We start from the raw sequence: 13,922 nt of genomic DNA, 5'->3' as shown, positions 1-13,922 counted from the left end.
GCACATTTGTCACACTAAATGTTTCAGACAATCAAAGGAAAATTTAATACCAGGTAAATATGACCCTAATAAATACAAAGTGCCGTTCTAAATGATTTTTAAGTGAAAAAAGCTTTTACAAACATTCCCTGGACATGTCAAATGTGATCGACTCCCATGGTTAAATGAAGATTTTGTTTTATTTTCAATGGCCACACCCACGTCAAATTACTGCCAGACCTGAACCAAGTCAAAAATCAAAAATCCCTTAAATTGGAACCTGTCTGATAAAGTGAAGCAGGTTAAAGCAAACCAACACATTATGCTACGATCTAAATGAATGACCAGTAGTCATTGATGCCTGTCAGTCTGTAAAGGGTTACAAAGCAGTTTGTAGGCTTTGGGACTCAATGAGCCACGGTAAGGGCAATTATCAACGGATAAAGAAAACTGGCGAACTGAACTTTTTGAAAGGTTTGAGTTCTGCTCTGGTATAAAATTAGCATATTTTACAAAACATCACAAAAACGTGGTGGTAGTGTGACGGTCTGAGGCTGCTTTGCCGCTTCCTGAAGGAGAATATCTGGCCATCACTTCAATCATTGAAGCTCAAGCACACTTGATTTGCAGCAGGACAACGAGTCAAAACATACGGTCCACATGTGGATGGTTCAAAAGTAAGTTTTTGGTGTGGCGTAGTCAAAGTCTGGAGTTGAACCTAATGAAATGCCGTTTGTGATAGAAAACCCTCCAGTGTGCCTGAATGAATTCTCTAAAGAAAATTGGGCCAAAATTCCCCAAGTGATGTCAAAGACTCATCGCCAGTTATCACAAATGTTTTCCTGCAGTTCTTGCTGACAAGGGTGGAAGAACCATTTGTTGGGTTTTTCATGTAAGCCCAGCTAAGTTTGGAAAACCTTTTCCCCTCAAATGATTTCAAATCTGCATTTCGTATTTACATCAGTAGTTTTAGTCCAATATTAAAATTTGTTTGATAATCTGAAACATGTTAGTGTGGAAAAATATGCAAAAACATTAAATTCCCTGTGTAAATACATGACTGGTAGTCCACATTCATATTTAAGTCTTTTATTTTATTTTAGAAATTGATTTATAAATTAAATATTTAGTTTAATTCCTTCATGATATTTAGTTTAATTCCTCTGGTGACTTTAGAACATTATCATTTAAAGCTAAAATAAATTCATCACTATAATGGGTTAAAATGGGTTTGATCTGTTTGGATCATTAAAAATTCTCTAACTTGAATTTTTAAAAGAAAACTTGATCAAGCAAGTCATTTAATCACCTTGGAAAACATGTATATATTATTATCATATTGAGTATTTCTGTGAATTTTCTGAACCTAATTAAATTAAACCAGAGACGGTGACAGTGACTCTAAAACACGTAAAAACCCAAAAGAGCAACAAATGCCTCACAAGAAGCCAATATTCTCCCAAGAATCAGCCATTTGCCCTTCATGGAAATATGGGTCACTTAACATCACTATCTCAGAGTATTTGGATTGACATAAAATCAATAGAGTGCTAAGATGGGGATGCTACAGATTGAAAGGAACAGTTTCTCTTTCTCTGCTGTTTTCATCGGCTGGGGCCAAATGTAAACCTGAACTATCTGCTCCTTCATCCAGAGGATTCAATGTTGTTTCTTCACAGATCTTACTCTGCATTGCAGAAAGAACAGGTAGCTACTAACTGAAACACAGTAAATAAATAATAAATTTAAGACTTTTTTTTCTAATTGTGTATCGGATAGAATTCTGTGAAATGTATTCACGTACTGCAACATGTAGAAAGACATAAAGTACACAAGTTTTTCTTGTGTTCACAGCACATGTGGCTCATAACAAAACTAACTTGTTCCAGTTTGGTGGTGGTGTTTTAAAAAAAAAAAAAAACAAAAACTGTTGTTTCTCACTGCAGGTCTGTTCTGCCCTCTGCCGGCTCAGCTCCCACATGAGCAGCTTACCTGCAGCAGCTACAGAGACCTCTCGTGGAAGTAAGAGTGTCTACACAGCAGCGTCTTCAGCCAGCAGTGTTCTCATTAGAACTTGCCTTTGAATGACTCATTTTTCCCGTGCACTCTCTCTTTCCTATAGTTTTCAACCACATAATGTTAAATTTCCAGGTGCACATCATGAGTTTGACATACAGCAAACATAATTCTGCTCTATACCAGTATTAACTGCTGTTTGATGTACTTTAAGTGTGCTTTGCTCTATTTTTATATTGTCACATGACTAAGTCTGCTGCTGCATAGACTTTCCACCCTCACAAATCAATACATGCATATATCATCCATCTTTAAGTGCAAGTAAGTAGTGGTTCCTTGTCTGTGATTACAGTCTCAGAAAGCATATTTTATTAGAAAAGCCAGCCGGAGTCAGTTAAGTGGACAATTTAAATCCCTTCACAGGTTACCTACAATGCTATTTTGGTCATCTGCCGTGTGTACTCTTTGTTATTCTCTTATTGTTGTACGATATAAACTTGTCGCATCCCTCAATCTAAAAACACCCAGTTGCTGTTCATTGCACAACAGAGTGGATCATAACCTAAGCCTCTTTATAAACCACAATCTGCAGGTTCACAAGTTGATCCTGTTTCGTGTTTTTTTAAATCATATTTGCGATGAAATATACATATATTTTTAATGTTAATGTACTCTGTTCTCTGGCAGGTAATAAAACTATTCAACTAGTTTTAAGAGGGAAATAGGTCCCATTTCAAATTTACTCACCAGTGCAGTTTTTTTATTCTTAATTTGCATTTGTTAAAGAACTTCATTTGTCATTAGAATAACAGTAACACAGCCTTGAAACCGCTTGTGAGTCGACTGTACAAATCAAGCCTCTAAACGGATACGTGTAAAAAATTATGAACAGTTCTGCTGAACATGTTGAATAAAAGCTGATTTTTTAATTTCAGTTGCATCTTGTTTTATTTAAAAGCAACTTTGACAGTGTACAGAGGCAAACTTGTCATTTCAGATGAACTTTTACTTGTACTTTAAGTTTAATTAGCTTCTATACATAAAATGGGTATTTTTCACAGAAGAGGTTTAACAAGTTCATAGAAGGTATTACAAGCAAAACATTTTTAAGTCCCAGTGATATAGACCTTTTTCTTCTTAAAGCTAGTTGTTGCTGGATTTTGTTTTATTTCACTTAACTAGAATGTTCTTTCTTTCTTTTTTAGTTTTAGCTACCTACAAATGACCTTGATACAGATGAGGAGAGGCCAAAGGAGCAAAGCCCAACTGTGGGCCACTGAAACAAAAGACCTTGGAACAATTTTAGCAGATGTTTTTGGCATCTTGCTTATGTCTGATATTATCAACGTGCAGGTGCAGAGTACAAGGTTGCTGTGTTGTTGTAAAGGTTACAGAAATCTGGCGGAGGTTAGCGAAAGTGCACTTCATTCCCATAACTGCAACTGGGTTTGTGATGGTCTGCACTAATCTTTGAGCTCTTTTTAACCTCTTACAGACTTATGTAACACTGGAACCAGAATTATAAAAGAAAAAAGGTGTCAAAAAATACTGAAACACTTCACTGAAAATGACAAGATGCCAATAAATGACTTCCTCCAGAGTTTCTTTAATGAAATGACAACCCACCAGCCATAGCATTAAAACCACTGGCAGGTAAAGCGTATAAAATTAATCATCTTGTTTTAATAAAACGCTCTGCTACAAAACCTCGGGTCTTGGAATTTAAGGAGATACGAACCACCCACCTAAATATTGCAACACCAGCAGGGGTTCCCCCAGCAGGACAATGCATCTACCACACAAGGAACACAGCAAGGAGACCCAGGTGCTGACCCAGCTTCCAAACATCTCAAATCTCAAGCTGAACAAGCTTGCACGAGACCCCAGGGAACAACTCCATCTACCGAGGCAACCCACAGGACCCAACCTTTGTGATTCAAAAATACCAAAAGACAACCCCAGAGATACCATGTCAATCCCACTGATGACAGAGCTGTTTTGCAGCACAATATTAAGCAGGTGATTTAATGTTAAAGCTCTCAGTTCATATGCCCTACCAAAATTCAATAGATTTGTCAGGTCATCTCATAAATAGGAGTACAGCAGCATAGTCCCTAAGTGGTAATTTGTTATAATTATACAAAGGAAAAGAGTGGGAGGCTGCGACTCCAAGTTTAATATTTATTTATTTGTGGTGTGTCCGGATTCATAGGCTGCATCCTCCTGAGGCCGCATTTGGAGGCCGATTACAACACGATGTAAAATACCAGAGGAAAGAATTTAAGATCTGCTTTAATGAAACTTGGGTCACAATGATAAAGCATATGAAGCTGTTTGTAAGAAAGAATGAGACACACAATGTGTTTCCTTTCAATTGATTTGAATATTTTCAAAGTAAAGCTCCAATAACCCTGGAATGTTATTGTTTTTATATTGTCTAACATTTGTATAAAGGTGTTTTTATGAACATATTTAATAATTATTTCATTGTTTTTATTTGTTTTTGTAGTAGTTATTATTAGTCAGGTTATTACTAGAGGTCTTCACAACTGTTTTTAAGTCTTGCCTTTCTTGATAAATAAAGTTTAAAGGCATGCCTCTGAACTGAAGAGTCATATTTGAGTTAAGTTCAGTTTGCACAAAAAAACAATTTTACATTAATTTATAAGAAAAAAATGTAGTTCACATCCATCTGAAATTATAGTAATATACTATTTTGTTTTTTGTCCTATATGCTGTGATTCCATCGCAGAAGCACTGAGAGCACTGTGGTTTTAGATATTGGCGTATTTTATTTTATTTTAATGACATAATTCACGTTTGCACGTATAAAACATATTCTGTCTGCTATAATATTGATAAATATCCCTGTAATTTTTAAATAAGCCTCTCTTTAAATTATTGGCCGCAGTAACACGTGATTTTCCCTTCAGCGGCCTGCTCTTTGATGTGGAGCACGTGAACGGAACGAGGCCCTCGAGCGCCGTCATTAGCTGGGCACACGTTCACTAAATTATGACTAATTAGCTGTTAGCACGCCTCATAAATATGACCTTTTATTGCAGCCAGCGGTCGTTGTTGTGACATTTCTTTTAGGCTGTCTGTCCACATCATGGCGTTTTCCCTGGTGAGTTGAAACGGCATTAAATGGGTGAAATAAGTCAGTTTTGCGCCACGTCTAACGTTATTATTTGACCGTATGTCCGCCTCATTTGGCCCATTAGTTCCTCCCCGGAACAAAACAAACAAACAAAAATCCACTTTGCAGCATGGTGCACAAGCTTGACCTTTAGCTTTTAGCATGAGTGCTGGGTTAATTGTGTCCCTCTCACGGCCTCCTTCTGCAGAGAAACGAAGCCCGCAGGCCTGAGAGCCCAGACACCGATTCTCCGGCACTGTCCACCTGCAGCAACGCAGACATCTTCCGCAGGATGAACACTATGCTGGGCAACGCTCTGGATTTCACCGGTGTGTGCACCACACCCAACACCAAGGGAAAACCAAACCTGATGTCCGGTAAACCCTCACTCCTCACTCACTCTGCAAGAGTTAAACTTGGGTGGGCTTGAGTGCAAAGGCGAAAAACAATTAGTATCCGACACTACTGCAGCCTAAACTTATTTAAAACGAGGCTGTAGCCATGAGGGTTTAAAACGTTTTAGAAATGCTCAAATAGCTAAATATTTAGCAAGTCCGCGCAAATCTGTAGTACTTTTTTATTAAGGTCTAATAGTCAAACTGCATTTTCTGCTAACTTTATTTGCCTACACATCAAGTGCTCATTGTGGTCACTTGCAGTCAGGGAAACGTGAAGGTTTTGATTTGGGCCCCCAGATGGTATCAACAGCTGTTTTCACGGTTTGATAAAAATGAAGTGTTTTAGCTATTCAACAGAATTATTTTCATTTTATATTAGTAATATAGGTACTGTAGTATTGAGGGATATTACATAAGCAATACTGTAACAATTTGAGTCCCAAAGTGCTTGAATCTCTTTGGAAATTCCCAGTCTTTCTCAGTTGTGTGAATTTTGATGCTTGAGAAAGCAGGTCACATGACCTCTGCCCTCAGTGGTAGCTTCTCCTGCTGCTGTAGTTTGCATTTTCCTTAAAACCACAAAATCATGAAGGAACATGCATGCAGTGTGCAGAACCAATGTGGTGCTCTGTAAGATGAGAGCCTGCGTTGCCTATAATGGAAATCCCCCTTCGACTTTTTAAAGCTGTTGAACCTCCTTCACCTTGTCTTTTTATTCAGGTGCCAGCAGCTGATTCATACTGCATTGCTGGTCTGCAGCACTGCAGTAGTTCTAAGTGGGTTTTTTATTTTTTTAAACCACAGGGGTGGTATTTGCCAAGATTTTGGCTCAGGACAGTGCTGGAGTCCTTTCAGTTTGCTTAAAGCATGTCTGCTCTTGTGACTTCTGCTCTTGTTTTTAGATGACAATACAATCCTTAGTTTGACATGAGCAGAGCATAAATGTTGCATAGCAAAGGTAAGCTGGGTCTTGATGCACAATGAGCTGAAGTTCTTTTTGTCCCATCCACTCCAGCTTAGTCTTGCTGAATCAGGGGTGTAACTGGCAGCTGGAAGCTTTCCAGGCCTAGGAAGGGAGGAGCTGGTGGTGCTGTCCTCACTGTCCTCAACATCTGATCAGTCAGCTGCTTCAGCTACAGCGAGACACTCCTTGCCCGTTTGTTCAGTGTTGGTGTGCTAAAATAAATTCACAAGCCAGTCTGAAACTGAAATGCCCTGAGCATCCTCAAGTCTACAATACTTTAGTTGAAGTCTGCTGAGTCATTTGCTACCATGCTGCCTCCCGCCATGCTTCTGTAGCTCTGCCCCTCTCTCCCCCCCTCCCTCCTGCCTCTGTCAGCTTGCTCGGGGAAACGAGGCTAGACACAGAGTAAGCAGCAGTAACGGCAGCAGCTGTCTTCACACTGACTCGGAGACGTGCTGTGCCTACCAGAGGGGAGTACTTCTATCAACAAGCCAATAGCTCCAACAGGAATTTTTCATTAGTTGTTAGGCAAGGAAGCGGGGAGGTGGGGGAAGCTGATGTCATTAGCAGGGGTGTGCGAGTGCATCAGCAGCCATGTCACATGCTGCTAGGTGGGTCAGTGATGCGGACGGAGATGCATGGCAGTTGCACAGGGCACAGAGGCAGCAGGTTAGCTCCGCCGTCAGCCAGGGTAGGGGAGATGTGTTTATTGAGGGAGTTTATTGTGGTTTCTTTACCAGAAGGGGTTTTGACAAGTCTTGCTTTCATCTTTTCTGTATAATGATGCCGATGGGAGGCTGAAAAACGTTCTTTGTGACTGTCTAACACTTATCTCCTTTCGCTCTTGCTTAATCTGTGAACTGGATTTTGGCACAGAGTCGGACCTGGCTGCAGTGGGCAGCAGGAGGATGCTTTTCCCAAACTGCGATGCCATGCCTGGCTCTCAGGAGATGTCGTTATCCAGGGACCCGTCGGGTGTCGCAGACCTGGGCCTGGGTCTTCAGTCTCTCCGTCTGTCTGGCTGGGACAAACCTTGGAGCAGCCAGGAGGCAGATACACACACCTCCCCATCTCACATTCAAACCAGCTCACCCTCCAGTAAGTGCCAGACCTTGAACTGTGTTATAGGATTCTGTTTTATTTGGGGATACCAGTTTCCCTAAAAGTTTTCTGGCTCTTACTTTTAAAGAGAAAAGTGGAATGAATATAGTAAGTTTTTATTGTGTAGCTCTTGTTAATATTAAAATAAGATGGTTGGTTAACAGCAGTCGGTGTGGGAACAGCCTGTAGCGTCACTACGGAGGATGATGTGGCAGTTTTGCTTTACTGCATCCCTAGCAAACACACGAACAGCCAGTGAAGCTACTTTTCTTTCTCAAACTCTCATCATGTTGCCTGAGAGTCAAGTTAAATATTTGTTACCTGTTGATCAAACTTGAGTCAGGGATGTCAGTCAGAAAACTGCAGTAAACCCACATATTCAGCCCAAGTCAAAGCTGATTGACAGATGTACGCCAAGTATATGTAAATTTTGACATTTTTCAGACATGTCTTGTTTAAGACTGTTTTGCCATTTTGGCAGCACTGATAAGGATGGCCCATTTGTCCTGACCCATTTGTAGCACAATAGTTTTGCTGCATGTCCACACCAACCCAGTGTAACTTAATTTAAAGCTTTCCAAACTGGGCCTGCAATAAAGTGTGACAAAGCTTTGAATGCGGCCTACAGCTGAATAATCCCCTTCAGAGCCTCATGTTGACTTGCAGGCCATGCCGTACATGCCTGTCACTGTTGCCAGCTGACTCACTTGGGCATCAAGAGCAAGCGACTTGTTAATGCTTAAGGAATTGTTGCTTGGCGTTTACTGGATTTGTGTTAGAAACGCTGGCTTCCAATTGATTTGACTTATAAAAAGGCATCTAGCATCTGAGGGGAGAAATTGTTTCATCAGCATTCTGGTTAGAAAATAAAACTGAATGACTCAACAACTTGCGCTTTAAGTCTGTTGGCAGCCAGCTTGCACATCTGGTATGTTGACCAAGAATATTTTTGGAAACCTCAGTTCACATGGCTACCTTTTAGTTCTGATCAATGTCTGTCTGTAGATTCAGCACAAAACTCAATTTAAGATGCCCTTGAAGATGCACCTTTTTAAACTCGAGTTTGCTGTGTCGCTTCATTCCTGACAAATCAATGCAGCTCTTTGGGCACAAATCCCATTTTCTTCAGTTTACTTGAAAAGCTGAAATGGCAAACAAGCTATCGAGTAACCTTACATGGCTACTGGCACAGATCGCGCTCTTTTTATACTAATTGTAATTGTTTTTCAGTGTTGGGTCTACTGAACAGTCCCTTCAGTGGCCTCCTTGGAAAGCCCCCAGGCTACCTGCCCCCCGATTCCATGAGCATGACGGCTGACTTTCTGGAGAAGTTTCCCGGTGTTGCTCGCATGGCAAACCGTCTAGACTCGTGCTCCTTTTTGGACTCTCGCTCCAGCAGTCCTGAAGACTCGGAGACCAGTGGATTCAGCTCTGGCTCGGATCACCTGTGTGACATGTTGGTAAGGCAGATTACTTTTATTCTCCAGCTTTGTGTTGGATTGGTGGAAGGTGAATATCTCAAACCCCAATCAACCCATTTACTGTTTTACTGTAGCATCCAAATCTACAGGGTGTGGCTGAAAAGATGGGCTTAGAGTGTGATTTGTGTGCATGAACTTCACTTTCATTTCTCTGCAAGGGTCTTGCACTTAAAGGTATGATAAAGTAATTTAAGGCTATTTAAAGGGGGTAAAAAAATTGTTGTTCTAAGAAATGTACATTAATGTGTAATTACATCTTCCAACAGTTAATGCATTCTCATAAATCTAAAATGAATCTATTAGAAATGCACAAGATTAGACAGTTTGGGGAAGCCACCATGTTGCCCTGCCATATTGTATACAGTGGCTGAGAGAGATCGCCATTTAAACTATAACCTCTTCACCTCAAAGCTCATTACCTGAACTGAAGTCTGCTCTAACACACAAACATGCTTATTTAGTCCCAATATTGTCACAGTTGTCAACTATCTGGGTTATGTGTAATAGTCTACTGTCCCAGCCAAATGGCAGCAGCTGGTTGTAAGCAGTGTTTACAACAAATGCTGATCTCTTCAGCTCATCTCAATATTGTCATTGGACAGAAGTGAGCTTTACTGACTCACCAACTCGTATTGGACGCCTTTCAAAGTTTTACAGCCACTTCGAGAGTAAATGGACACTCGGCATATTGACAGCTGATGAACAGTGACTGATGGCCAACAACACTACAGATGAATAGTGGCCAGAGCTGTTTGTCCTCCAGCAGCCACTGTAGATAAGATTATGAACTTAAATCTAGAGGGGCACTAAATCGAATTTGGTTGTCTGCAGTATACTGATATCGAGCAGTGAGATTTTACACTTTTTAAAGATTCTTACTTTCTCAACTAACAGGAGTCTACCTTAATCTTCCTTTGGCCTGCTTTTTAACTTTGAGGATTTAAAGGGTTTGACATTATTCTATTGGACACGGCAATCATCAGCTTTGTTGTTCAAGCTTCCATCACAGGGTATTTTCAGTATTAACTTTCTGGCTTTTCTTTTCTTGTAAAACATCAGAAATGAGTTTTGGAGATGGATGTCAGAAATTGATCATTTATATTAAGGCAGGCAAAGTGGAGCTTCATGCTGTAGGGTTTTTATTTTTTGTGCCACGATGGCATTTATTAACTTTGAGTTTTGGCAGCAGACAGTGTGGAGTGAAAGCTTCTGATTATCAAGTCAGATACTGCACCCAGTCTAAACCCTTCAGTGAATTTCAGTCAGTTTAATTTCCTTTGACTTTTTATTTTAATACACAGAATAGAGGAAAATATGAGGCCACGTTACACTAACGCATATCTTCTTCTCCAGTCCACTTTGCGGATTTCCCCTCCCCTGCCTTATCTCACGTCAAACGTGCAGAAGGACCTGCTGCGACTGGGCTCTCGCCTGGACCCTCAGGACACTAGCTCTCCTCTGACCCCTCCATCCAGTGCCAGCCCTTCCTCCTTGGCTATTTCCCGTCGCTGGCGTGCTGGCTCTTCATGGCCAGGTGCAGATGTGCTTGATCAGCCAGAGGATGCTTTCAGCATTGAGAGGGAGGCCCGCCTGCATAGACAGGCTGCAGGTAGCCACTACTCATTAATCATGAAACTGTTCAAGCATGACCAATCCACAAACCTTGTCTATCTTGTTTTCAACTCAGCTGTGAATGAGGCGACATTCACCTGGAGTGGACAGCTGCCTCCCCGTAACAATAAAGATCCTCTTTACTCCTGCAAGGTCTTTCTTGGTGGTGTACCCTGGGACATCACAGAAGGTAACTGTGGCTGTGAACGGTCTTTATTTTCAAACACGTTCTTCTGATATTATGGGGGGAAGGTTGTTTGGTTTTTGTTTTAAAGATTTGAAAAGATCGTTTATTGAAATCCCAGATACAGACATGCTTAAATCTGTTTCTGTGGAAGCACAGACTCTTTTATTCCCTTTGGGTTTTTCAGGTTTGGCCCTACTTTCATGTTTCAACACATGTGGCCCTGATGGTTCTGAACAGTTCACCAACAGTGTAACAGTCAGCCATAGTGTGTTTTACTTGGTACATGCAACCTTTTTATTGTAGCTTTACAGAATTGATTAATGCTGAATGGTTTAGTTTGCTAACCAGTATCTTGGCAACAGCTGCAGATGTGTGGCTATAAATGGCAGCCACTGAAAACTAGAGCTTGGGACTAATGGCAGCATGAAATAAACATGCATTCCAGTTTTAAAAATGACTATACTTAAACCCTTATTTACTGTAGTCTTTTTGGCAGCGATTACAGGCATTGGTTAAAACCTCACTATCTTGGGACATCCCACTGTCACACAATGAAGGTGTGCATTGTTATTCCACCCTCACAAACTGATGCTTTATTTCAGCTGGCCTGATCAACACCTTCAGTGGTTATGGTCCTCTGACTGTGGAGTGGCCGGGTAAGGATGGAAAGCACCCTCGCTGTCCTCCCAAAGGTAATGTCGCTAAAGGTAACAAAGAGCTGGTAGGCTATTTTTTTTTTTCCCCCTTCTGGTTTTAAGGTGCCACTGTGGTGAGCATGTAGTAAGGTGGTGAGTAACTGATGGTGATTCTGGGCATTACTGGAGCTTAAAACATGGCGTGTTAGAAGCAGGGGTGGGCTAATGCTCTCAGTAACACTTTGCTAATTAGTTTGTATAAATGAGTTTTGCCGACTTCCAGCGGTGACGTACCCCCACAGGCCATAAAGTTGTAAACTGGTTTTATGACAGTTTTTCTAAGTTATTTTTTTTTCTCAAATTTTCTTAAATCTAAATTTCATATGGACCTGGGCTAAAATTGGTCAGCATTTCATCACTGATTTATTAGTCTATACATTACTTCACACTCCCAACTTTTTCGGTTGGACTTGGAACTTTGAATTTCTGCAGTTACAGCATTAAAAGCATTAAACCTGGCTCAGTGTCAAGTACTTGGCACCTTTCAAAGCTTTCAGCAAATCAGCTACAGACAAGTTGTAATCTGTCAGGACCTTCTGGAAATTGTATGAAATGCTATCAAGTTTTACTGTAGTTGCTGTGCTACTCAGTCTTGGGTTGTTGTAGTTCAAGAGGCAACATGCACTGTAGCACCAATGGTATCGGTCTGCGCTGCAGAATGATGCAGCAAGTAAGCCTCTTTAAAGCGTTTTGGTGTTTGTCTGTAGGGTACGTTTACCTGGTGTTTGAGAATGAGAAGTCTGTCCGGGCTTTGCTCCACGCCTGCTCCCAGGACCCGTTTCACCCTGAGGACAACAGAGAGTACTACTTCAAGATGTCCAGCCGCAGAATGCGATGCAAGGATGTAGGTGGAAACGAAGCATGCAAGGCATTATTTACTCACTGCATTTACAATTTATGAAATGCTGAATAATCAAATAGTTGTCATATTGTACTCCAGTATGTTTAAGAAATATAGGTATAGTTTGAATTCTGTCTGTGATGCAACTCCAAGAAATGGATTGTCCAGGATTGGATTCTGTAGAATCTGATTTCACACACCTTGTTTGTCAGATTTCAACAATGACTAATTCAAGTGAGATCACCAGCACACATCGATATAGATGGAAACCTGTAGAAAGCTTCTACGTCTATGGATTCTTTGATCAGACCTTGTTAAGAACACTTATTATGAGACAGTTGGCTTTTGTTTAGTGAGCGATCCTAGTGAAGGACGGGAAGCGAGGATGTCTGTCCTGAACGCTGTGGCTCTTGGCTGCTACAGGTGCAGGTGATACCCTGGGTGATCTCTGACAGCAACTACGTGCGTTGCCCTGCTCAACGTCTGGACCCGAGTAAGACGGTGTTTGTTGGCGCGCTGCACGGCATGCTGAATGCTGAAGCGCTGGCCAGCATCATGAACGATCTCTTTGGAGGAGTCATGTATGCTGGCATTGACACGGACAAGCACAAGTACCCAATAGGTGAGACTGCTAGTCTCGAATTGTCAGTCAGCATCTACTGCAGTTCAGTTCTTGGTGTGTAGGTGTGGTTTGACCTTTAAGAGCTGCTTTGAGTGACATTGTTTGTCTTCTGTACAGGCTCTGGACGTGTCACTTTCAATAATCAGCGCAGTTACCTGAAGGCTGTGTGCGCAGCATTTGTGGAGATTAAAACACCCAAGTTTACAAAGAAGGTAAAGACGTGTTTACTGCATGTGGTCTCTACAGCAGCAGAGAAGTCTTTCAACAGCTTTATGCTGCTTTTGGTAAAGTGTCAATTTTCAAAACTTGTCTGCTATAAATTGCGCATCGTTTCCCCTTCAGGTTCAGATTGATCCCTACCTGGAAGACTCCATGTGTCAAGTTTGCCTTCGCCAACCTGGACCTTTCTTCTGCAGAGACCAGGTCAGTGGAATCTCGTACTCCTTTTTTGTGAGCATGGCTGGGTCAAGCTTTCTGTCCAGTAGACTTCATGTCTTATACTGAACCAGAATAGTAAAGTTTGGTAATTAAATCATGATCCTTTAAGCTTGTTTGTATATGAAAGGACACAAAAGGGAAATTAAGCAGCTTGAGTCTTAACTGTAGTTCAATCTCCTCTTCTGTGAGAACAGTTGTACTTAGTTCTCTATTGAAATATGGGAGTGATGTTGTTATAGAAGTTTAGAACTTGTCTTGTTTAATTCAAGTTTAAGTTACGATATTGTTAGACTTGTTTTAAATCAGATGTGCCTCTATAAAGACCCGTCTCACTCTTAGGCCTGCTTCAAGTACTACTGCCGCTCCTGCTGGCATTGGCAGCACTCAATGGACATCTTAAGCAACCACCGACCCCTCATGCGCAACCAGAAGAACAGAGACTCCAGCTAG

At 41.1% G+C, this 13,922-nt stretch overlaps 1 protein-coding gene across 1 annotated transcript; it reads left to right on the top strand.

Annotated features, from left to right (window-relative positions):
• The first annotated feature begins 5,107 nt into the window (after positions 1 to 5,107).
• On the top strand, positions 5,108 to 13,922 carry LOC146640042 (cytoplasmic polyadenylation element-binding protein 1-like). The gene is made up of 12 exons (XM_085357202.1): positions 5,108 to 5,122; positions 5,343 to 5,511; positions 7,373 to 7,594; positions 8,828 to 9,057; positions 10,432 to 10,687; positions 10,766 to 10,879; positions 11,479 to 11,583; positions 12,279 to 12,415; positions 12,836 to 13,034; positions 13,152 to 13,246; positions 13,377 to 13,457; positions 13,812 to 13,922. The coding sequence occupies exons 1-12, from the start codon at positions 5,108 to 5,110 to the stop codon at positions 13,920 to 13,922; spliced, it is 1,734 nt and encodes a 577-aa protein (XP_085213328.1).

This window comes from Diplotaxodon limnothrissa, linkage group LG1, assembly GCF_057381915.1.
Source record: "Diplotaxodon limnothrissa isolate DT_005_m linkage group LG1, D_limnothrissa_male_GT1.1, whole genome shotgun sequence".
Lineage (NCBI taxonomy): Eukaryota > Metazoa > Chordata > Actinopteri > Cichliformes > Cichlidae > Diplotaxodon > Diplotaxodon limnothrissa.
This window is presented reverse-complemented; position numbering and strand designations above follow the sequence as displayed.

Excerpts from the sequence above, each read along its gene's own strand:
- LOC146640042 (XM_085357202.1), top strand. Across the intron at positions 7,595-8,827 it reads TCAAACCAGCTCACCCTCCA|TGTTGGGTCTACTGAACAGT; the intron begins GTAAGTGCCAGA and ends ATTGTTTTTCAG. Across the intron at positions 13,035-13,151 it reads CAAGCACAAGTACCCAATAG|GCTCTGGACGTGTCACTTTC; the intron begins GTGAGACTGCTA and ends TCTTCTGTACAG.